This window comes from Lepidochelys kempii, chromosome 1 (assembly GCF_965140285.1).
Source record: "Lepidochelys kempii isolate rLepKem1 chromosome 1, rLepKem1.hap1, whole genome shotgun sequence".
NCBI lineage: Eukaryota > Metazoa > Chordata > Testudines > Cheloniidae > Lepidochelys > Lepidochelys kempii.
This window is the reverse complement of record NC_136380.1, coordinates 214,276,403-214,301,967: the sequence shown is the minus strand read 5'-3', so window position 1 is coordinate 214,301,967 and position 25,565 is coordinate 214,276,403. Positions and strand designations below refer to the sequence as shown.

General features: G+C 47.4%; 1 protein-coding gene across 5 annotated transcripts in view; it reads left to right on the top strand.

The window, feature by feature from the left end:
• Window positions 1-2,397: 2,397 nt before the first annotated feature.
• The window catches only part of LOC140898677 (C-type lectin domain family 2 member B), a 48,836-nt gene continuing 25,668 nt past the window's right edge, over window positions 2,398-25,565 (top strand). For 2 of the 5 annotated variants that reach the window (XR_012155063.2, XR_012155062.2), the window contains exons 1-4: window positions 2,398-2,819; window positions 5,245-5,322; window positions 8,802-8,965; window positions 14,880-14,983. Coding sequence is in view for 3 of the 5 variants with exons in the window: in XM_073312847.1 (XP_073168948.1) it covers window positions 2,492-2,819; window positions 5,245-5,322; window positions 8,802-8,965; window positions 14,880-14,983 (674 nt within the window). In the remaining 2 variants the exon portion in view is untranslated. The remainder of the gene's footprint in view (window positions 2,820-5,244; window positions 5,323-8,801; window positions 8,966-14,879; window positions 14,984-25,565) is intronic. The other 3 variants (XM_073312847.1, XM_073312872.1, XM_073312855.2) reach the window with 3 other exon arrangements.

Sequence of the window (25,565 nt, the reverse complement as noted above, 5' to 3'; positions counted from 1 at the left end):
GGCAACAAAAATGATTAGGGGTCTGGAACACATGACTTATGAGGAGAGGCTGAGGGAACTGGGCTTGTTTAGTCTGCAGAAGAGAAGAATGAGGGGGGATTTGATAGCTGCTTTCAACTACCTGAGAGGTGGTTCCAGAGAGGATGGTTCTAGACTATTCTCAGTGGTAGAAGAGGACAGGACAAGGAGTAATGGTCTCAAGTTGCAGTGGGGGAGGTTTAGGTTGGATATTAGGAAAAACTTTTTCACTAGGAGGGTGGTGAAACACTGGAATGCGTTACCTAGGGAGGTGGTAGAATCTCCTTCTTTAGAAGATTTTAAGGTCAGGCTTGACAAAGCCCTGGCTGGGATGATTTAATTGGGGATTGGTCCTGCTTTGAGCAGGGGGTTGGACTAGATGACCTCCTGAGGTCCCTTCCAACCCTGATATTCTATGATTCTATGATTCTTCTGACAGTGGCCAATGCCAGGTGCTTCAGAGGGAATGAACAGAACAGGGAATCATCGAGTGATCCATCCCCTGTTGTCCACTCCCAGCTTCTGGTGAACAGAGGCTAGGGACACTCAGAGCATGGTGATGCATCCCTGCCCATCCTGTCACAAATCTGGCATTCTGGAGCAAAGTCACAAAAACATAGTCCAACAAACAAATGCTCTGGCCGCTGCTGTTCGTCGTGCCACCATTCACTCCACCACTCTGTCCCCAATGGCCTGGCACTGTCACCTTCTGCTGTCACCTGCCACCCAGCTCTCAGTGATTTCAACTCTCAGTGGGGGAACCTCACTTCTAGTGAAGGCTGGGTTGTCTGTTCCACAGAAACACTGTCTTACAGCAGATCTAAGCACTCAGACCTGATTATCAGTGATTTCAGCTCAAGTGGTCACTTAACAAACCAAAAGACTCCCTAGCGAGCCTAATCAGCTCTATCTCTAAATAGGAGAGAGGGGCAGGTCAAATATTGCCTGTGACTTTTAGGCAGAGCCCACACCACCAATCAAAACATCTCTCTCTCTTCACTAGACTATGGCATCCAAACCTCCTATGTAGGGAGTGCAGTTCAGCTGAGAGTGACCTGTGCTTACTTTGTAACAACAGAGGTGGTGGGGCTCAAGCAAATTTTTTACTTTCATAACTGATGTGACAAGCCCAGAGGTCCCAGGGCTATGCACTGCCACGCCCACAGGTGCTGGGGCTCAGCTCTGGCAAGCCCTAACACAAATTAAGCACTGAGGGAGACACCCCCCTTCTGAATTCAGGCAGGCTAAGTACAGTTCTGCCACCCTTTACTCGTACAATAAGGATAACATTTCATGACTCCCACTTTCAATACTAAAGTGATTTGTAACCCAACACCAGCCGAAATTGATCACTTGAGCAGCACAGTTGTGTTTGCTGGATACCTAGGCAGAGTAAGTGTGTTCATGTATATACAGTCTGGTCCTGAAGCCTTTCCACCCACTACTGGCTCATCACTAGATGTCAGGGGAGAGCTCATTCAGACCTGGCTTACAAATCATAATTTGAAATGATTAGGTAGGCCAATATAGCGCAAACAAATTCACCAACATTGTCATAAATAACAGCTGTGTGAGGAAGGTAGTCCTTGTTCATACTTTTCAAACCCATTATGTTTTCTCAGGTAAAAATATTTTCTCATATACTGTATATGCTTTTAAAGTGTATTAATGTTTCAATATCAATTCAAATTTCCAACCCAGTAAATTGGCAACACTGCATATAACTGAGTGGGGGGAGAGGTGTTGAGAAAACTCAGGGGTGTGTGTGTGTGTAGGGAAATCCCTGGATATGGAAATGGGGGGCAGGGGGAAGCGAGAGGCCAGCATGTATTGTCCCCCCAGCAGCAGCCCCAGCAGGGAGCGCGCTGCAGCAGCACAGGGGGGCACCAGAGCAGGCACAATGGGGCAGCAGCTGCTGCCAGAGTGGCCACAGCTCCCTTGCTCAGGCTGCCACAGCAGTAGCTGGGGATGCCCCATTAAGCCATCCCAACCCATTCCCCCGACCCTGGCACCAGCAGCCCAGGGACCACTGCAGGTGGGGGGAGAATGGCTTCAGTGCTTTGCCCCTCCCCCCCAAATATAGCCCTCCAACTATGCCTAGGCTCCTTTCTGTGCCATCTCTTCACCTTCTCCCCTGTGTCCCAGGCCACCCCTTCTTCTCTGTACCACTTCCTGCTGTTTGCCCATGGCATCCCCTCCTTTCTCTGTGCTACCCACCCTGTAACCTCTTCTCTACTCCCAGGTCATTCCCATCTCCCTTCCCCCTGTGCCACTCTGCCCTCGTCGCCCCCTGGAGGCACTGTTCTCCCCGTTCCCCACCCCTTCCCCTTCCCTGCTTGCCTCTACAGGGCAGAGCAGGGGGGTGCTACCGGGGGGAGCCGCTGCCTTTCCTGCGGGCACGAAAGTGAAAGTGAAAGGGGGGAAGCGGATCGTTGCGGAAGCGCGACCACTCCGAGGCCGCGTCCCAGCGGGGATGGAGCCTGTCGGGGCCCAGGGGGAAGGAGAAGGGGGGATTCCTCCTCGGGCTGCGTCAGGAGCCGCTGGGACCCTGCCCGAGGGCCGAGAGGAGAGAGAGCCGCTAACAAGCACAGCACCCCCGGGAACCCCGGAAGATCGCAGCTCGCAGGGCACTCGGTGGGCACCCGGCGCCGGCAGTGAGCCCCAGCCTCGCCGCGGGTCGGGAGAGCCGAGTCCTCGGGGTTCTCCTGCCATCGGGAGCCCTTCGTTACCGACTAATGCAACTTTTTGGACCTGGAAGCTGTGCGGGGAGCCGTTCAGTCGGATGAAGGCAGCTGTGTCCGGTAAGAGCTTTTACTCCAGGAGACTGGAGCTGGTGCGATCTGAATTGTCCCCACTCCTCTCCGCTGCAGTTACGGGCCTAGACCATTTGAGGGGGAAGGGTGCCCACCTTTGGGGGTGGGGGGATTTTGGATGGGGGAAGAGAAGAGAAAAGGTCGTGTTCGGGGACGATGACCCAAGAATGGGGATTGTGTGGGTGGGAGAAAAGGGAGCGGGCTGGCGATGGGACGATATTACAGGGGGAGGTTGTAATGTTTAATTACATTAACCCCGCCACATCCATCTCGGAAAGGGGCCACGCTGAACACCTCCATCGCGGGGGAAGTTGGGCGCCACATCCAGGTTGGGAAAGACTGCCGAAGTCCCAGATTTGAGTTCTGCGCGGTCCTAGCGAGATGCCCCGACCGGGTGCGGGTGGGGGCTGAGTTTGCTGCAAGCGCTAGTTGCACGCGAAGGACACAACACAATGGAATGGACGCTCTCTCTCTCTCACAAAATCCAGTGGTGAGGCCCCTCACCCCAACAGTTGATTCGCTTTCAAGATGTGCAGCCAGGCCTCCTGCCCCAAATTCTGCCATTTGAACTGTGCAATATTATGGGTCTGTTTTTCAGGAACAAAGTATAAATCTTGTCAGCCAAGTGCCTCTTAATACACTTGTAAATTCTGTGATTAAGAGAATGTGTTTTTATTTAAGTGGAAAAACAAGACAATAGATTCCTCACTCTTTCACACCCTTTCAAGCATACCTCTTTATGCAGGGATTATCACAGGTGCACTAGGAAAACGTAAAGCCATTGCTTATTTAAAAGGATACTGCCAATTAAAAATCATACTTCTCTTTGAAAATGTTTCATACTAACTACAAATAACATCAACAATTATTGTAACTAAAAGAGATTAGAGAAAGAATATCCATTTACTTTCTATTTGCTTGCACATTGGCCCAGAACCTGAAAGGTATTTAGGTGCCTGACTCCCACTGAAATACCTTTGCGGGTCTGGGGTCTTGTGCTGAGTCAAACTCTCTACTGTCCCTGTACAGGAAGGCCAAAAAGTCAGAAGCGGTTAGTGGCTTTGAATGCCTCTGTCTGGGGCTGCCCCCTATGAAAGTTGCACTTCTCAAACTGGCCCCAAAATCTATGGGAAATGTGATTGCTGTTTATTTGTTTCCCTGTTGTTTGTGTGGGTCTTTCATACAACAACAGGCATGAAACAAAACTTTTTGAAACTAGAAAAATGTGATTATAAAACCACAGCAATTGGTAGGGGTATTCAGGAGCAGGTATAGAGCTTGAGGCTCCTTCTTAACGAACATATATATTCTAAATTGATTAGATTTCAAGTAGACATGCCCTTTTAAATCCAAGTCACTATTGTCCTTGGTTTGTCCTGGTATCCTTTGTATCCCTTTGCTCCTCTCATATGAGATTCTAACTCTTCTCTGTCTCCCACCCCATGCCCCCCAACCCCACACCCCGCCAACCCCACTCAAGTACCTCATCTTGTATTAGAATCATAGACTTTAAAGTCAGAAGGGACCATTCTGATCGTCTTAGTCTGACCTCCTGCACAATGCAGGCCACGGAATCTCACCCACCAACTCCTGTAACAAACCCCTAACTTATGTCTGAGCTACTGAAGTCCTATGAAGTCCTCAAATCGTGGTTTAAAGAGTTCAAAGTGCAGAGAATCCTTCAGCAAGTGACCCGTGCCCCATGCTGCAGAGGAAGGCAAAAAAAACCTCTGCCAATTTGCCCTGGGGGAAAATTCCTTCCCAACCCCAAATATGGCAATCAGCTGAACCCTGAGCATGTGGGCAAGACTCACCAGCCAGACACCCAGGAAAGAATTCTCTGTAGTAACTCAGATCCCACCCCATCTAACATCCCATCTTGCTGCATTCGTTAATATAACATGATTACAGGTATGTACATGTGGCTGACTGGTTGACTGCGTTGGGTGGATTTGCTAGGTAGACACAACTGGGCAGATTCTGATCTCACACAGGAGTTGTGTATGCTTGAAAATTGACCCTGATTAAGATAGGGTGTGAATTTAAAGCACAGTAGCTGTTCCTGAATTACTCCATGTGTGGCCACTATTATTCTGTAAGAAAAGTGCTTTCTTCATGTTTAGCATACATAATCCATGTGCAAATAGTAAGAGTGTCCACATGTGACATTAATCAGGTATACTGTAATTCTGTGTGTAGAAAAGCCCTGTTACACTGATGTAAAACTGGAGCAACCACTTCTTTGACTGCAGTGGAGTTGCTCAGGATTACATTGGTGTAACTGAGATTAGAAATTGTCCCAGCGTTGTCTGAGGACTCCTTTATCTGGCTCTGTGGTGCACAGCCTAACTCCAGCCAGTAGTCCTAAACCTGAAACACATGTTAAAGCCTTTAATGATCTTCACCTTTTCAGGATTTTTCTCAGGCCAGAAACTCATTGCTGGAACTGTTGCTGTTGGGATTTTGGTATTGGTCCTGGTAATTTTCCTGAGTAAGTATTTGTATTATTTTTTGCCATTTGAAGTACTGTACATTTCATCTAACTATCATGCTCTAGGACTTCAGTTGTCAAATGCAATAATACTTGTATCCAACAATACTGGAAATGCTGGGGCCTAAAGCCAGAACCCCCATTGATGGAGGCAACATTTCATTTTATTATGTCCGGCATCTTTACAGCAATGTGATGCTGCTATTGAGGTGGAATAACTTCAATATAGAATCTTAAAAAATGATGAAGTCTGCTATTCCAAAACTGTTTAATTCCCCCCCACAAATTAATAAAATCCAGAGGATTTAGCAATAAAATTACCTTTTTATTCTTAACTCGACCTTTTGTGCCCCTTTCCCACAAACATTCTGTGGGGTCATTTGCTATTTTTCTATGTTTTATTTTTTCGTATTGTTCGTTAAACATTTGTTAAGGGTGAAATACAGCCCTGTGTACCCTAACGGAGCTGTCAGAAATTTTCTGATGAAAATAAGTTTAGCTTCAGGACATAACTTTTTTCAAAATGGAAAGAATTTTTCCAGAAAAGGATTCCCCTTTTTCAGCCAACTCTAGCCCCTAACTCATTGGAGACCAGAAAGAATCCCATTTTCCTACTCCACACCAACCTGCCATTGGATCGGGGCGGACAATAATTTTTGCGGGGGGGCCACTCCACGAATTTTGGTAAGTTGTACCAGGCCGCACATTCCTACTATAGTAAAGGAGGGTGTGCGGGGTCTGGGAAGGAGTTTGGGTGCAGGAGTGAGCTCTGGGCTGGTGCAGAGTGTTGGGGTGCAGGAGATGGTGAGGGGTGTAGGCTCTGGGAGGGAGTTTGGTGCAGGAGGGGGCTCTGGGCTGGAGCAGGGAATTGGGGTACAGGAGGGAGTGCAGGGTCTGGGAGGGAGTTTGGGGGCAGGACGGGGTTCTGACCTGAGGCAGGGCTTGGGATACAGGAGGGGGTGCGAGGTGCAGGCTTTAGCTGGGAGGCACTTACCACAGGCGGCTCCCGGCCATCAGCGCAGCAGGGCTCAGGCAGGCTGCCTGCATGCCGTGGCCCCACACCGCTCCCACAAGCAAATGCGGCTGGCTGCTGCTGGCACGTTTCTGCATGCCCCCTGAGGGGAGGGGGGGCAGCAGGTCTCCGTGTGCTGCCCGCTCCTGCAAGTACCGCCTCTGGATTGGAGAGGGCAAGTGTATTGCCTAATAATCAAGGTTTTTTTCTCCTTTATCAAGTTTTGTTACTGAAAACTTTCACAATAGCCCGGGGGGGGGGGGAGAACTCGTGAAGGAGCAGGCTGCTAGGAGTAGGTATGGAATGGTCACAGGATGACCTGCCAAGGAGTTGCCATGTAGAATGAGGACAGAGGATGGTTGGATGTTTAGAGAGGGTGGTGGATGGAGAGGTTGAATGGTGAGTGAGGATGGGGTTGGGAGTTTGAATATAGGGGCACTCTACCCTGGAAGAGGATTTAAGTGAGTTAAGGGAGTTTTATACATGTTGTCAAACACATTTTGTAACAAGATGTGCATAACTCCAGGTGAACCCTCTGTAGACGAAGTTCTATGAGTATGAAAGTACTTACAGTAGTATAGTTTATGCCTGTTTCCCTGCCCAGCATAAGCTATACTGGCATAAGCACTGTCATACTGATATAACTGCATCTACACTAAGGCTTTTACTGGCATAACTATATTGGTAAAAATCATACCCCTAGCTGATGTATCTCTGCTGGTAAAATTTTAAGTGTACATGACCTTATTTTCTGCAACCCTCTGTCATGGAGTCACCAGGGCAATGCTCTGGAACTATGCCGTATAAAGCCAGTCAGGACTCTGGGGTAGCATGCCTACTTTCTCTGAGCATACTGTCACCAGGGCAAGATGCTTACACAGCTTCGACCTTCCTGGATCTGACCTTGGAGCTTTCAGCATCCCCTTCCAAACCGTGTGCTTCCCATAGTGAGTTCACCTGGATGGGGCTCTTGGGGAAGCCAGGGGGCCCTGCACCCCAACACGGCAGTCAGCATGTAGAGCAAAAGGGTTTATTAGTCGACAGGAACACAGCATAGAACAGAGCTTGGTAGCACAGAAATCAGTGACTTCCAGCCAAGTCCATCTTGGGAAGTCCTGGGCCAGATGCCCTGGACTCCCCCTCTTCCAGTCCCCCCAAGCAGACTGCCAGCTTCCAGCAACCTGACCTCAGGCACCCCCGTTGCTCCTTCTCCTAGTCTTTGTCCTGCTTCCCAGGCAAAATCACCTAGTCATCACCTGGTTGCATCCCCCTCCTGGGTCTCAGGTTATGAAGAGCACCAACCATCGCCTACATACAGGCAGCTGGAGCAGCCTCACCTGCCCCCTGAGGGTCTCAGCCAAAGTCACGCACCCTTATTCCCACCACCTAGGCATTGGTGCAGCATACGGAAACTGAGGCACACACAGTATTCATGCAAAACAGTAAAACTCACATAGACTCACACATACAATGTAACAAGGGAAAATCCCCACTTCATCACACCCTCCTCTGGCCATCCTCCAATTTTCCCATCTATTGTTGTAGCTCTTTTTTCATGGCTGCCATTGGTTAATAAGCTTTTGGGGTCAGTAATACATCTGTCTACATGTCAGTACAGTGCTGTGAGATATTTTGGGAGTTACTCTGACATAAATAATAATTCACCATGGGGTGCATTTCACCCTGGTGAGGATCCCTTGTGCAAAGCCCCTGACACCATTTATGCCCCCGATGAGGTTGTGCAGATGGAAGCAGATTCTATATTCTCTGTGCATTGCAGAAAGGGATTTCACACCAGTCCTACGTGGGCCAATGCAGAAGGTGGTATTTGGGACAGGCTGAGAGAATGGCTACATGACTGACAATTGTGCAGATCCAATGATCTAACACAACACAAAAATGGTGAGGAGAAGCTGGAGCAGCAGGAGGTTCTGGCCACAGGGACTGGGACATATATTCACTCCCCACAAGCTCCTCCTCCTCTCCACAGTACTTCACATGTATAAAGCCCAATTATTTTGACATGAGGTGAGTGAAGTGGCCCAAAAAGAAGATTAGAGCTTGTTACTACTATCCGCTAAAGTATAGCTCAAGTGGTAGAGAACTTCTGGTGCCTTCGGTAATGAAGGTGCTCGTGACCTAGGATGTGCATTGGTGCTCATGGAGGATGAGACTGTCACTGAGATCCTGGGCATGTCACTGAGGGCACAATCCTGCATGGTGTTGAGCTCCCTCAACTGCTGAGACCGATGGGAGTTCTGCATGCAGAAGGGCTTGCAGGATTAGGTGCATTATTATTCTTTATTTAGTTTGTTTTTTCCTCTGACATTCACTGTGAATCTTGCTTCAGAAGGGCTAAACTTGGCTGGATTAATCTGCCCCAGAGAACCTGAACTGGGAGATTTTATCAGAAAGAACTATGACACATTTTTCCCCTTTTTATTTGTATGTCTTTTCTCCTATAAAGAACCTCCCATCTCCCTGCCCTCTGAGCCATGCCCTGAGGACTGGCTGTACTTCAAAAGGAAATGTTATTACCTCTCAGAGGAGGAGAAGGACTGGGACTCCAGTCAGAGCTTCTGTTCCCTTTATGAAGCTTCACTTGCTGTGATTGAAAACCATCAAGAAATGGTAAGGGAATAAAAACAAAATTCATTTAGTCTCTTCCCTTAGCTCCTGTAAGCTACTTTCACTTAGCTTTTCCCCACTTTCTCATTCAACATTTGTCCTTTTAAATCTTTGTAAAATAAAAAATTATGTGAGTCAGATAGTGAAAGATGCCAGATTGTCAGTCCAGGAAACCAAGGGCCTTTATTTAACACCAGCAGAGGCAGCAGCAATGCACACGTTGCCCTGATGGCTGGATTTGAACTTGCAAATTATAGGTGAAATTATTAATCTCCTGACCCTTCCTGTCCCTTCCTCCCTCCAGTGCATGTCCAAGCTCACAGGACACAGAGATGAATGGATCTGTGGTAAAGAAATCAGATCCTGTAAAACACGGTTCAGTGAAATGGAGGTCACCTTCCAGTATCATCTACTTGCAAATCTGATGTCTTCCTTTAAATATGGGGGAGAAAGAAACCCCCAGAAAAGGTTGGGCCCATACAAACAACATCTATCATGAGTCATATTAATTTTATTACTTGAGAATGACAAATTATAGACTAGATAACTGCTTCCCACCTAGAAGACAATCCCGGAGTCCACATATGTGAAAGACTCCTTGGCTTTGAGGCTGCAGAATTCCCACCAAATTTAAGTACAGATGAGGGAAGACAGACTGCCTCTCCATGTAGTAATGACAGGTTTCAGAGTAGCAGCCGTGTTAGGAGACCTACAGGTCGCAATTCTTCAACAAAAAACTTCAAAACCAGACTCCAACAAGAGACTGCTGAATTGGAATTAATTTGCAAACTGGATACAATTAATTTAGGCTTGAATAAAGACTGGGAGTGGATGGGTCAATACACAAAGTAAAACTATTTCCCCATGTTTATCCCCTCCCCTCACTGTTCCTCACACAACAGTTCTTGTTCTTGTCAACTTGACTTGTTCTTGTCAACTGCTAGGAATGGCCCACCTTGATTATCACTATAAAAGGTTGTTTTTTTCTCCTGCTGGTAATAGCACACCTTACCTGATCACTCTCGTTACAGAGTGTATGGTAACACCCATTGTTTCATTTTCTCTGTGTAATGTATTTTCTACTGCATGCATCTGTATTTTCTACTGTATTTTCTACTGCATGCATCTGATGAACTGAGCTGTAGCTCACAAAAGCTTATGCTCAAATAAATGTGTTAGTCTCTAAGTTGCCACAAGTACTCCTTTCCATGTAGTAAGTGGGAGACATGGTTTTCCAACATCATAGAGGTCCCAAGATTAATGAGGAAAACCTGGAGATATGAGACCTTTCTGAGAAGGCCAGGCACCAAGATGGAGGTCACTGCATCCACACAACTTCCTGGCCCCACAACCTTTGGCCTCAGTGGCTTAGCTGTCATGGTTTCTCTAGATACACTAGGTCAATCGTCTTACTGAAGAAGTTTGATACCATGGAGTGGGATTCCATCTTATTGATATAGCCAGTAGGGAAATCAAAATGAGTTTGAAGGGGGACAGTGCTGTGAAGGACAGTTCTTCAATATCCTTTCCACACCTAATCATATCCCTGAAACCATGTAATAACATAGGAATAATATTTCTGTGGAGGGGCTTTCATGGTCTCAGACAGATGAGTGATGATGCCTCATTAGTTTAACCCACCTCCTTCTAACAGAATTTTGGCAACAGGAGTGGTGTTTTTGCTCCTCTGTCAATATATTTATATCATGGCCATACCTGTGGTATCTGACCACCTTAAAAGAATGTAAGACAGCCATCAGAATCTTAAAACAATGAGCCCAATTCATTCCTTGGGTTGCAGGCACTAGTGGGAGAAAATTTCCTTAGATTAAAGGGGGTGCTTTCGCAGAGCTATGGGTATGGACTACAATATCAGGAGAGTACTCTAGTTGTGGTCTCTGTTCTTTACCACTCCAGTCTCTAAATTCTGTAAATTTTTGTTTCTCCCTTCCTATCTCTCCCTTCTCCCTCTGGAAAGCAGTGAGTGATGTGGAATGATTACACTGCTGTTTCTTGTGGTTCCTTGCCTCCAGGTATCATCTGTTCTCCTTGACACACACTTAGGTCAAAGTGTTAAACATGGGTTCTTAAAATTAGGCAACTAATTCCATATCGCACTGGGAGCAGTGGATCTTCAGGTCACTTTTATTTAATGCCTAAATATGGATGTAGTTGCCTAATTTTAAATAACCCAGATTTGAACATTTTGGTCTTCATCCCTATTAGAGATACACACCAACTATGCCAAGGTGGGACTAGATCCCTTGACTGTAGATCCCTTGACTGTAGATCATCCCTTGGTGTAGATCGGGACTGATCTACTTTGGCCTTCCTTGGATTCTAACTCACTGTTTTGTCATTTGCACGGACATATCTTCATTCCTTCCTGTTGTTGTCCAACCGCACTGGGTTAATCAACACTAGTGACATTGCTGCATTATTACTTATTATTAGATGAGAACTTGAACCTGTGTATTCTGAGTAATATACTGAACAGGTAACATACTGTACTCTTATGGAAAGTTTGGTTTCTGATAGACCAGGGGTGGACAAACTACGGCCTGCGGGCTGGATCCAGCCCCTCAGGGCTTTGGATCCGGCCCATGGGATTGCCACACCCATGGCGCTGTGCCGCTCCGGGAAGCGGCCACACCACGTCCGTGCAGCCCGTGGGGTGGGGGAGCAGAGAGCACCGCACGCTGCTCTTGCCTGTGGGTACCTCCCCCAAAACTCCCATTGGCCAGGAATGGATTACCACGGCCAATGGGAGCTTCGGGGGAGATACCCACAGGTGAGGGAAACACGCGGAGCCCTCTGCGCCCCTCTTCCACCCCACTCCCAGGGGCCGTGCAGGGATATGGTGCCTGCCACTTCCCGAAGTGGAGCAGCGCGGGGCCGGGGCAGGCAGGGAGTCTGCCCTGGCCCTGATGCGCGCCGCTGCCACCCCGGAGCTACTCTAGGTAAGCAGCACCGGGCCGGAGTCTGAACCCCTCCTGTACCCTAACTCCTTGCCTTGAGCCCCCTGCTGCATCCTGCACCCCTCCTGCACCCCAACTCCCTGCTCTGAGCCCCCTTCTGCGTCCCGCACCCCTCCTGCACCTCAACCCCCTGACCTGAGCCCCCTCCTGCACTCCACACCCCTCCTGCACCCTAACCCCCTTCCCTGAGCCCCTCATACACCCTGCACCCCTCCTCTGTCCCAACCCCTTGCCCTGAGCCTCTTCCTGCACACCGCATCCCCTCCCACTCCCCGCACTCCGCCCCTGCCCCCCAACCCCCTGCCCCAGCCCTGCAAGCAATTTCCCCACCCAGATGTGGCCCTTGGGCCAAAAAGTTTGCCCACCTCTGTGATAGACTGATATTTGAGCTTTCTGTCCTACTTTAATCACTGAATATGGTCATAAAGCCAGAGTTTTATCTGATTTACTGATTTTATTGGTGATAACATAGTGACAGGGAAATAATTCAGTCCTGAAGTCAATTTACACTAATTTACATCAAGAATGAATTTAGTCTACGCTTTTTAATCTAATTTTATTTATTTGTATTGGAAAGGAATTCAGCAGTAACAATGCTCTATACCAGTGGTTCTCAACCAGAGATACATGTATCCCTGGGGGAATGGAGAGATCTTCCAGGGGGTACATCAACACATCTAGATATTTACCTAGTTTTACAACAGGCTACATAAAAAGCACGAACGAAGTTAGTGCAAACAAAAATTTCATCTAGACAAAATGAGAAAGTAAGCAATTTTTTAGTAATAATGTGCTGTGACACCTTTGTATTTTTATGTCTGATATTGGAAGCAAGTAGTTTTTAAGTGAGGTGAAACTTGGGATATGCAAGACAAATCAGACTCCTGAAAGGAGTACAGTAGTCTGGAAAGGTTGAGAACCACTGCTCTATACCTATAAACTGATCGCAGCTAGTCTATAAAAAAAAAAAAAAGGAACATAGTAATTGCTACACTGGGTCAGAACTGTGATCCATCTCATCCATTATACTAGCTGCATCAGAAGAAAGTATAAGAAACCCTGGAGAAGGCAGTTACATAAATGTGCCCACAGTGAAAGTTTCTTCTTCATACCATTAGTTGGCGATTGGCTTTTGGTAGGAAGCACATCTGTTAAAGTTCAGGGTAACTGCACCTGTATTTCCCCTCAGCAATTCAGCAACGGCACCCACTTTTGGCTTCCAGCTGCCCAGCTGTTGCTTTCCTTCGTGGAGACCCTGTGTCTCACTCCCTTCTGACTGGGGTATTTCCAGGCTGCACAGTTCCCTGCCTTCACTGTGTATCTCCCAGCACAGATAGTCTGTCTGACCAGACCTGCTTGCATTCTCTTCAGAGACCGATAACAGAGTGATTACTATAGATACAAGTTACCACACAGCTCTTTCTAAGCAAGCCAACTTTACTCTTAAGGTAAAAAGCATTACAGGGAGAACATTAAAAACAGTGAAAGAACCTCCATGCATGCTAATAAGCTTACCAGGCATCACCCCACTCTAGAAGTTTCTTTGTGGTTACAAGCTTATCAAAGCTTCAGGTCAGAACAAGCACACAATCTTATGAGGTCTTAATAGCCAAGTCCTTCCAGTCCTCCCCTAAGGATTGGGGCCCTCCATAGACTAGGGCTCCTGTCATAGAATCATAGAATATTAGGGTTGGAAGAGACCTCAGGAGGTCATCTAGTCCAACCCTCTGCTCAAAGCAGGACCAACCCCAACTAAATCATCCCAGGCAGGGCTTTGTCAAGCCGGGCCTTAAAAATCTCTAAGGATGGAGATTCCACCACCTCCCTAGGTAACCCATTCCAGTGCTTCACCACCCTCCTAGTGAAATGGTGTTTCCCAATATCCAATCTAGACCTTCCCTACTGCAACTTGAGATCATTGCTTCTTGTTCTGTCATCTGCCACCACTGAGAACAGCCTAGCTCCATCCTCTTTGGAACCCCCTTCAGGTAGTTGAAGGCTGTTATCAAATGTCCATTTGCTGCATCAAAAATGAGGCCTAGAATCAGTTTAAATGCAGGCTTTTATCCAAAATTCTTTTCTTTGTCGTCTCTTCCCTGGAAAATCCAATTGGAACTAACATATGCTTATCTCCCCGTGGGACCTCAAAGGTTGATGAAGGAAGAAGTTGATTAGCATCCCCCTCCTATTAGAGAAGATACATACAATGCCCCAACAACATATACACAGTTACATTTTTAATATATTGTACACCAGAAGTATTAAGCCTTGTTCAATAAGGTCTAACTTAATTCAATAAACTTTATCTTAATTCCATAAGGTTTGTTCAGGATATTACAGGATATTGTCAGTCTGTTATAATATCCCTTCCAAATCTTTTAAATAAACCCCCTTACAGTCATAATCCTGAATATTCCTGCTAGCCATATAAATAGCTAATGATTTACTGAATCCTGCTCAACACTTGACCTCTGTGATAACTTGTGGCAATGAGTTCCACATGCTAACATGCTCATATTTCTGTTACCTTGTCCTCCCTTTCCTGCTCCCTTCCACTGCTCTTTGTTGGCTTCACTCAGGTTAGGTTAGATTACACTGTGACTTAAACTAAGATTGTAAACTCTTCAAGGCAGTGATTCTTTTACTGTATGTCAGAACAGCATACAGTGGGGCGCTGACCTTGTTGGGACTGCTAAGTGTTTCTGCAGTGTAAACAATAAACAGCAATAACTTGCACTGGAGTAAACCACGAGTAACTTCACTAAAGTCATTGGAGTTACATGAATATAAGACAGATGTAAGTGCAGAATCAGGCCCATCACTTTCTGTGCAATAACAATGAGAACTCCTTGATAGAATGACTAATCATCCCTCCTGAGTGGGTACAGAAAAGTGCCCAGTGGGGAAATTCAAATTAATATAAACATTGTCTTGTTTAGCATTTCCTCACTAAGCGTATGCACATGCAAGACTCTTGGATTGGATTGCGCAAGCGAGAAGAAGGCTTCTACTGGGTCAGTGGCACTCCACTTACAACAGACCTGTAAGTTCCCTCTGAGTTTCTAATATATTGATGCTGATCAAGAATAAGGGAAGTAATTAAACAAATGCAGAGTTAGGGCTTGTCTACACATGACTTTTATACAAAACCAGTAAGTTTCAGTGCTTATGATGTAGAGAAAAGCTTGAAAATATGAGCCCTAACATTGCAACCCAGATGACAAATAAAAAGAACACAAAATGCATTACTTTTAAAAATCTCATTATTTTTGAATGCGTGGAGTTGGCAATAGACACTCCTGACAGTGGTATAGTTCCAAACTGCTCTGCTTTTTCCCTAGTACAAAAAGCACTCTTACAGAAAATGAACCAGGGAAATACATAAGATAAACAGGGTCTGTTAAGCCTGCAGAGAACAAAGAAATGCAGCAAAAATATAGAATGTGTTACTACTAGACACAGGAGAATAGGAAGAGCTTTCATAAATATTCCTGAATAAAAAATATATAAAACGTATCAGTACGTTGGAAGTAAAACATCACTGGGGTATTGTAATTATCCCAAAGACAAGCATTACGAACTCAGGAAACTGACTTCAACATAAAACAAATCTAAACATTTTGTCAAGTATCAGGGGGTAGCCATGTTAGTCTGTATCCACAAAACCAACAAGGAGTCCAGTGGCACCTTAAAGACTAACAGATTTATTTGGGCATAAGCTTTCGTGGGTAAAAAACCCACTTCTTTGGATGCATGGAGTGAAAATTACAGATGCAGGCATTATTATACCAACACATGAAGAGAAGGGAGTTACCTCACAAGTGGAGAACCAAACATTTTATGTATGGAAGTGCACAGTTAAGGCACCCAAACAACTTAAACTTTGCCTGTAGCTATGCCATGCAATAACCAAACATGATTAGTGCATAATAATGTTTGTGATTAGATGAAGCGGATTTATAAAGCTATATTAGGTTTTTCATGTTCCTCATGTTATCACTACAGGGCAGAGTTAGATTGTTTGGCTAGCTTACCTGGGTATGCCCCATATTTTAACGTTTGGATGTTTTGGAATTTTTGTTTAGGAATTTCCTTTTTAAAAAACCAAACAATCGTATACCCAAACACTAAATAATAAGCCCCCAAATAATATTACCATCTGATATTTGTATCTTAAATCATTTTATTTTTAACTAGGGCAGTCAGAGGATTAAAAAAATGAATTGTGATTGATTGTGAGATTAAAAGAATAGTCATGATTAATCACAGTTTTAATTGCACGGTAAAACAACAATAGAATACCATTTATTTAAATATTTTTAGATGTTTTCTACATTTTCAAATATATTGATTCTTTTTCGAGTCCTGGCTCATGTCCGTTCCAATGTAGGTGTACGTGCACTGCATGCACCATCGCCAGAAGGTTTTTCCTCTCAGTGGTGTCCATTGGGTTGGCTCCAGCACCCATAGGAGTTGTGCCCTCATGGTGCTGTATATAGGAGCCTGCAGCCCCGCCATCCCCTCAGTTCCAGCTTTCTGCCTGTGACGGTTGCTGGAACTGCTCCTTCTTGCTCTGCAGGTACCCTCCCCAGTGGACTTTCTTGTACATTTTCCTGTAAATAGTTATATAGAAGTTTGTAGTTAGTGTTTGCGGTAGTTAGTAGTTGGTAGCATAGAGTAGGACCCTGCTTCATGGGTTCTTTCCTGCTCCAGCATGGGGGCATGCCTCCGTCTCTGGGGTTTAAGCCATGCGAGGTTTGCCACAAGCCTATGCCTAACAGTGATTCCCACTCCACTTTCCTCAAGTGTTTGGGTGAATCCCAGCTGCGTGATCACAGAGGAATTTATATCAGCTTTAAGCCCTGGACTCAAAAGGAAGGGAACAGAGACTTAAGTTCCTCCTGATGGAGGCGGCTCTTCATCCCTCAGAGCCGGGTCACCCCGACTGGACACTGAGCACCCCTGCCTCTGTGAGGAGTGTGAGGCTTCTGTGAGGGACAGACACCGCAGCCCAATCTCCCTGGCACTGAGGAAGGACTCCTCATCAGCATCACATGACTCCCGGCATTGCCACAGTTTGCCAGTACAGAGGAGGTTGGTGCAGGAGAGTAGGCGGCACTACTCCTGTTCCCCAGTACTGCACAAAAAGCAGTGCAAAACTGATGGGGGCACTCCCCTACCCCAAAGCCCACCAGTCATAAGGACTCTGGCAGAGTGAGACTTGCACAGGGCCACTCAGACTCAACAACTGCTACTGTGGCACTGTTGACCCCAACCCCAGGGAGGGAGCTGTCGCGTCCAGTGCCACTGGAGAGCCACAGGAGTGTAGGGCTGGCACTCCCGTGCATTGCTGAGGAGTTCCAGGCAACATGGGACCTGACGTCCCTCCCAGTACTTCCATCACCAACTAGACGCGAGCGGCACCAGAAGCAAGGACAGTTTCGGTACCAAGACCGCAGGCGTTGTCAAAAGGAAAGCCGGCAATGATGCAACAGCCCATCCCGGCACTGCTTGCTGGTACCATCTAGCACCCCCTTGGTCTCTGGGCAGTGAATCCTTGGCATCAGACTCACAAAGGAGCTGTCACTGGTCGGGCCAACTGTGCTGAATAAAGGACACGACTCAGGGATTCCTACCAATGGGCTGGCTAGCACAATGGCAGATGCTGGTGCAATGGCCATTTTGGACTCCTTGGGCTTTTCACCAGGCCCAAGGACCTCAGTCGAGGAAGTCATATTCAGTGGCATCAGAAAGTAGAGCCCCAGCACTGCCTCGTCCTCTAGTGGTACAGGGACATGACCAAGGCACCAAGCCCGGTACTGTGCCTCAGGGACTGGCACCACGGGACCCATCAGGAGTTCACAGGCAAGACCAAGTGCCGATACTGGTTCTAATATCCTCTACCTCCTCACCGGAGGAGGCGGTTGCAGGAACCTTAATGGTGCCCACACAAGATGACCACAAGTCGCAACAAGAGCTGCTGAACAGGGTCACTCAAAACCTGGGGATCGAGGTGGAGGAAGTTTCAGAGACCTCCCATGCTCTGGTGGATATCTTGGCACCATTGGGTCCATCAAGGGTAGCTCTGCCTCTCAGTAGTGCCATTTTAGAACCGGTCAAGGCACTGTAGCAGACTCCAGCTTCATTGCAATCTATGGCAAAGAGGGTGGAGAGAAAATACTTAGTTTCACCAAAAGGATTTGAATATCTTTATAACCCACCCCCTCCTGGGTCCCTAGGAGTCTCAGCAGCAAACGAGTGAGACAAAGGCAACAGGGTCATACCCTGAAGGCTAAGGATGCCATAAAGCTGGACCATTTCGGCAGAAAGATCTGTGCCACAGGGGGGCTCCAGCTTTGTGTTGCGAATCAGCAATGCTCTGTAGCCAATATTATTTTAATATTTGGGGAGCAATGACAAAATTTAAATTGCCCCAGGAGTCCAGAGCAGAGTTTTCAACTTTGGTTGAGGAGGGCAGGGTGGTAGCAAAGGCATCCCTGCAGGTGTCTCTGGCTGTAGCTGACTTAGCTGAGCAGACCATGGTGTTGGCGGTGGTTATGAGAAGGTCTTCTCGGTTGCAGACCTCAGGCCTCCCTCACGAGGGGCAGCAGACAATCCAAGCCCTGACTTTTGAAGGCACTGCACAGGTTTCTGAGCAAATGGATGCCAAACTGCACAGCTTGAAGGACTGCAGGGCCATGCTGATGTCTTTGGGACCACACACCATGACCCTACTGAGAAAACATTTCAAGTTACAGCCATTGCCTCAGTTCTACAGGTCACAACTGAGACAAGACTATAGTCAAAGGCAGGGCAGGAATTACAAGAGGCGACCTCCTTCTAATTCTCTTCGATCCAGGGATCTGGGCCCACCAGGCAGTCATCTGGCACCAAGCAGGCATTTTGAGGGTGTACCCGTGGATGGCATCCTCCCCTATTTTTGTGGACTGGCTATCCCACTTCTATCGGGCGTGGGTCCATATCACCTCAGATAGCTGGGTGCTATGCACAATAGGACCAGGATACACTCCTGAATTAGTTCTTCCTCTCCCTCCCGCCCTATCTCCTCGTCTCTTTTCAGGGACCCTTTGTGACACGACACCCCATATTCTTCACAGAAATATTGTTATAATATGAATATGGCATAACTAAGATGTATTTTATGCAAGATGGGTCATGTGAGATATCATTGGAAAGGTTATGATTTACTGAATATGATTATCCTATTTGTATGCATGTACCATGTTTGTATCTAAAGTTAAGACTATGAATTATGTAACAATTACAACTGTGTTTGTACCTGGGGAAACACCCACCAGACAGAATGCAGTCAACCTGGATGGGCCATTAGGGAGAACAGTAGGTCTTTGAAGATGCTAATCTCCCTCCTTCCTAAGAAGTTTCCTGGGATGCTGCTTTGGACACTGCAGGGTCAGGTGATAAAGTCACCTGGTACTGGACACCATCTTGAACTGCTAGTATTTTTCCCATTAGGAGGGGGTGCAGATCAAACTGGGAAACAAAGGATTCCTGCCATATATAAATCCTATTTCAGGCTGGGGAGTGAGTTAATCATGGTCAGTTCTTCACAGAATCCCCACCCAAAATGTCTGCTGGAAACACCTAAGACTGAACTGGGGAAAGAACTGGACCCAGGGTGGAAGGTGTCTGGCCTGTGAAAGGAATACTTGGAGATTTAAGGTGCAACCAGTACAGTTTACCCTCAAGAAACTCTGCAATCTGTTTAAAACAATATTTAGGGTGAGAAATTATTATTTGTAGCCAGCATTCTTTAGTGTATTAAGCTTAGTTTGCGTGTTTTGTCTTAGTTACTCAGTAATCTGCTCTGATCTGTTTGCTATGCCTCATAATCACTTAAAATTTCCCTTTTGTAGTTAATACATTTGTTTTTGTTTATTCTAAAACCCAGTTTCTGCAATTCATAACTGGGCCAGGGGGAAGCCCTGCATATCTTCCTCCACAGTGAGAGAGGCAGGGCCGGCTCCAGACACCAGCTTTCCAAGCAGGTGTTTGGGGCGGCATTCAGAATGAGGCGGCAGTCCGTGTCCTGCGGCGGCAATTTGGTAGAGCCGCCACTGGAGAGAGGGGGCAATTTTCATGAGCTTACACTGTATAGATTTCTGAACAGCGCAAGACAATACAATTTTGGGTTTACACTCCAGAGGGGATGTGCACTTGAATGCTGGGCAATCCCCGAGCTGAGTCTTCCCACACCAAACTGATTGCAGACTCTGTGTGATTCTACAGCTGGGTGTGTCCCTACCTGTGTGTGTGCTAGGGGAGGCTTGAGGGCCTGGCACAGCAGGACAGGGTGAGGGAGCCCTTGGCTGGTGGAACGGGCGGGCTCAGTAGAACCCCAGTACATCAGGTGGCACTCCGAATCTGTGGGTCGGGGGTAACCCATCACACCGTTCTCACAAGCAACTTCTAATTCAAGAGCTGCGGATGCTCCTACAAGTGGAAGAAGCGGAGGAGGTCTCCAGAGTTATGGGACAGGGGGTTTTACTCCTGATATTTTCTAATCCCCATGGCCAACAGTGGCCTCAATCCCATTCTGGGCCCGCAAAACCTCAACGGATTCATGAAAAAGCTAAAGTTTTGCATGGTCTCCTTGGCCTCCATTATCCCCTCTCTCGATCCAGGAGACTGGTTTGCCACTCTCAACCTGAAGGACACATATTTTCACATCTCCATACTCCCGGACCACAGACAATTCCTGTGCTTTGTTGTGGGGCATGTGTACTATCAGTTCGCAGTATTATCATTTGACCTGTCAGTGGCCCTGCAGGTCTTCACAAAGTGGATGGCAGTGGTTGCGACCTTCCTGAGAAACAGTACAGGTATATCCCTACCTCGATTACTGGCTGGTCAGAGGCCAGTCCAGAGCTCAGATGGAAGAGTAGATTCAATTAGTACTGTCAACCTTCCAGAGGCTAGCCCTCTTGTTCAACACGCAAAAGTTAAACCTCGCCCTCATCCGAAAGATAGAGTTCATAGGGGCTGTCCTCGGTTCAGTCCAGGCCAAAGCTTTCTTACCAGAAGCCAGGTTCCAGATGCGGAGCTCAATCACAGAGACCTCAGAAAATATCCCACCACCATTGTGAGGACCTGCCTGAAGCTCCGGGGGCACACTGTGTCGTGCATGTACACGGTAAAGCACATGAGGCTGCAACTCAGACCGCTTCAGGCCTGGCTAATGACCATGTACCAACTAGGCTGGGACTGCCTGGACAGAGTGGTCACACTTCCCCCTTTGGTGATCGACTCCCTCTTATAGTGGTTGGACCCAGGGGTGTTGTGCACAGGTGTTCTATTCAAGAGACCACAGCCATCAATGTCTCTAGTCACTGACGCTTCTGAGCTGGAATGGGGAGCTCACCTGGGGCCCTCAGGACTCAAGGCCTGTGGTCCCAGGAGGAGCTCTTGCTACACATCAATGTGAGAAAACTCAGAGTGGTGTGCTTGCCAAATGTTCCAGCCCTACCTTGAAGGCAAGTGTGTGTCAGTGCTTACAGACAACACAACATCGATATTCTATATAAAGAAAGGATAAAGCGCACTCCTCTCACCTATGCCAGGAAGTCGAGGCTTCCTACCTTCTGGGGCCCCAGAATGGGTTAGCAGATCATCTCAACAGGTCCTTTTCCAATCACAACTGGTCCATTTACCCAGATGTTGTGAGGGACATTTTCCAGAGATAGGGAGCTCCCTAGATAGACCTGTGTCATAAATATAAAGGGAAGGGTAAACACCTTTAAATCCCTCCTGGCCAGAAGAAAAACCCTTTCACCTGTAAAGGGTTAAGAAGCTAAGATAACCTCGCTGGCACCTGACCAAAATGACCAATGAGGAGACAAGATACTTTCAAAGCTGGAGGGGGGGCGGGGAAACAAAGGATCCTCTCTGTCTGTGTGATGCTTTTGCTGGGACCAGAGCAGGAATGCAGGTCAGAACTCCTGTAAAGATTTAGTAAGCAATCTAGTTAGATATGCATTTAGATTCTGTTTTGTTTAAATGGCTGATAAAATAAGCTGTGCTGGAGGGAATGTATATTCCTTTTTTTGTGTCTTTTTGTAACTTAAGGTTTTGCCTAGAGGGATTCTCTATGTTCTGAATCTGATTACCCTGTAAGGTATTTACCATCCTGATTTTACAGAGGTGATTCTTTTACTTTTTCTTTAATTAAAATTCTTCTTTTAAGAACCTGATTGCTTTTCATTGTTCTTAAGATCCAAGGGTTTGGGTCTGTGTTCACCTATGCAAATTGATGAGGATTTTTATCAAGCCTTCCCCAGGAAAGGGGATGTAGGGTTTGGGGGGAGATTTTGGGGGGGAGACGTTTTCAAGTGGGCATTTCCCCTGTTCTTTGTGTAACACTTTGGTGGTGGCAGCGTTTAACCTAAGCTGATAAGAATAAGCTTAGGGGGTCTTTCATGCAGGTCCCCACATCTGTACTCTGGAGTTCAGAGTGGGGAAGGAACCTTGACAACCTGCTTGTGATAAAGTACAACAGGAAGTGTCTACAGTCCTTCTCCTTTCATAATTACAGTCTGGGTTCGCTTGCAGACATGTTCCTTCTCCCACACCATCTTTTCTATGCATTCCCACGGATTCTGCTCATACACAAGGTCCTACTGAAGGTCAAAGGGGATAGAGCAAGCCTGATCCTGGTAGCACTGGCCTGGCCACATCAACATTGGTTCACCACCCTCCTGGAGCTCTCAGTTGGAAAACCAATCACCTTACCGCTGTTTCCAGACCTGATCTCCCAGGATCACAGACATCATCTGATCCTCAAGTCCCTCCATCTGACAGCCTGGAAGCTCCATGACTGAACCCTTTGGAATTAGCGTGCTTGGACCTGGTTCAGGAGGTTCTGTTAGGGAGCTGAAAGCCATCCACCAGGGCCACCTACCTGACAAATGGAAAAGGTTCTCAATCTGGGCCAGGCAGAAGAGGATCTTGCCTACTTGAACAACAATACCGTTTATCCTGGACTATTTGTTACATCCAAAACATCAGTGGCTGTTGGTGTCTTCGATTAGGGTGCACCTGGCAGCCATCTTGGCCTTACACCTGGGCATGAGAGGCAGGTACATCTTAGCTAACCCGCTCTGTAGCCATTTCCTTAAAGGACTGGACAAGCTCTACCTGCAGGTGAGACGGCCAATCCTGCCTTGGGACCTCAACTTGGTTCTCTCGAGACTCATGGGGAAACCATTTGAGCCCTTGGCAACATGCTCTTTCCTTTATTTTTCGTGGAAGGTGGTCTTCCTCATGGTCATCACCTTGGCCAGGAGGGTCTCAGAAGTCAGGGTCCTTACTTCAGAACCGCCCTACACGGTCTTCAAGGACAAGCTGAACCCCCAGCCGGCCTTCCTCCCAAAGGTAGTGTCGCAGTTCCACATACCAATAGCCAGGAGCAGAGGTTGACCTTGCTAGATGTCAGGCGGGTGATGGCCTTCTACACAGATAGGACCAGATCCTTTACAAAGACTACTCAGCTCTCTGTGGCAGTGGCAGATAGGATGAAGGGCCTCCGAGTCTCAACGCAAAGAATTTTTTCATGGATTACTTCTTGTATTCGCACATGCTATGACCTGGTGAAAGTCTCTGCTCCGGCAGTGATGGCATATTCCATGAGGGCTAAGGTGTCTTCAGTGGCATTCATGGCACAGGTTCCTATCCAGGATATCTGTAAAGCAGCAACGTGGTCTTCAGTCCGCACCTTCGCAACCCACTATGCCATCATGCAGCAGGCTTGAGACGATGCTGAACTTGGCAGAGCAGTGCTACAGTCTGCTTGTCATTGAACTCTGAACCCACCTCCTGCATCTACTTGGGAATCACCTACATGGGAATGGACATGAGCAAGCACTCGAAGAAGAACAACAGTTACTAACCTTTCCATCACTGTTGTTCTTCGAGATGTGTTGCTCATGTCCATTCTCAAACCTGCCCTCCTACCCCTCTGTCGGAGTTGCCAGCAAGAAGGAACTGAGGGGATGACTGGGCAGCAGGCTCCTATATACAGCACCATGAGGGCATGACTCCGGGGGGTGGGGGGAGACGGTGCTGGAGCCAACCCTACAGATACCGTGGAGGGGAAAAACCTTCTGGAAACGATGCACACAGCACACATACACCTACATGGGGATGGACATGAGCAACACATCTCGAAGAACAATAGTTACGGAAAGGTTAGTAACCATTTTTTTTAATTACAAGACAGAATACAAAGTGTACAGTGCTCAGTTTATATTATTATTTTTTATTACAAATATTTGCATTATAAACAAAAGAAATAGTATTTTTAAATTCATCTCATACAAGCACTGTACTTCCATCTCTTTATCGTGAAAATGCAACTTACAAATGTACATTTTTTTTCACATAATTGTACTCAAAAATAAAACAGTGTCAAACTTTATAGCCTACAAGTCCACTCAGTCCTACTTCTTGTTCAGCCAATCAGAAGTAAGGGTGGTATGGTATACGATGTATTGCCACCCTTACTTCTGCGCTGCTGCTGCAGCTCATGGTACCTGACACTCAGCCTGCAGCTCAAGGCGGACTGTGTGCTGTCGCTTGGGGGCTCCATCTTGCCAGAGCCCCCGGCCATCCCCCAGCCCTCTGGCCATTCCTGGCTCACCGGGGTGCCATTTCAAATTTTGATTTGGTGTGAGAAAGGGTGTGTGTGTTGGGGAGGAAGAGTGTGTGTTTGGGGGAGTACTGTCTCCTTAAGCAGAGCAATCAGGAGCCTGAACGCTTTTTCAGCCAGCTGCAGCTGCTGTTGGCAGCACTCACTCCTGAGCTAGCAGCAGCAGTAGACAGGCTCCCCGTGTTCCCTGACTCCAGCTCAGTGGTGCCTGGGTACAGAGGCTGCGGGACAGGGACACCCTGATATCATACTTCCCACCGCCACCGCTTTGCGCAGCAGACAGAAGGCAGGCTCCTGGTCTGGAGCAGCTTGGCCAGGGTCAGCTCCATGGTGGTGGTGGGGGAAGTGGGAGCAGCAGTGGAGCAGGGTGGTGGAGGAGAGGCACCCCAGCCCTGAGGCATGCAGTGGTGCTCCACTGAGCATGACACACTGGGCAGTGGCCACCCTTGCCCACCCCTAAGGCCGCCCCTGTCTAGCGGGGCTGGGATGATGCTGGTGGCAGGGGGCCTGGCTCCTCTCTCCCCCTGAAAGGTGTTTAACCTGCTCTCCTAAATCGCCCGCAGACTACGGGACTGGGTCACGACTGACTAGTGCAACAGGAAGAGATAACTGGAGTCACCCGGCAGGTGGGGTCCTGCAGTGGCAGCTGCGAATCACCCTTTCCCTGCTTTATAGCCTCACGGCTGCTAGCAATTGCCCTTAGCCCTCCCCTCATGTAAAATAAATCAATGGATTATCATGGGAAGAAGGGGCACGAGACCGGCTCCCGGGAGTCATAGAATCATAGAATAACAGAGTTGGAAGGGACCTCTGGAGGCCATCTAGTCCAAACCCCTGCCCAGAGCAGGACCAATCCCAACTAAATCATCCCAGCCAGGGCTTTCTCAAGCCTGACCTTAAAAACTTCCAAGGAAGGGGATTCCACCACCTCCCTAGGTAACGC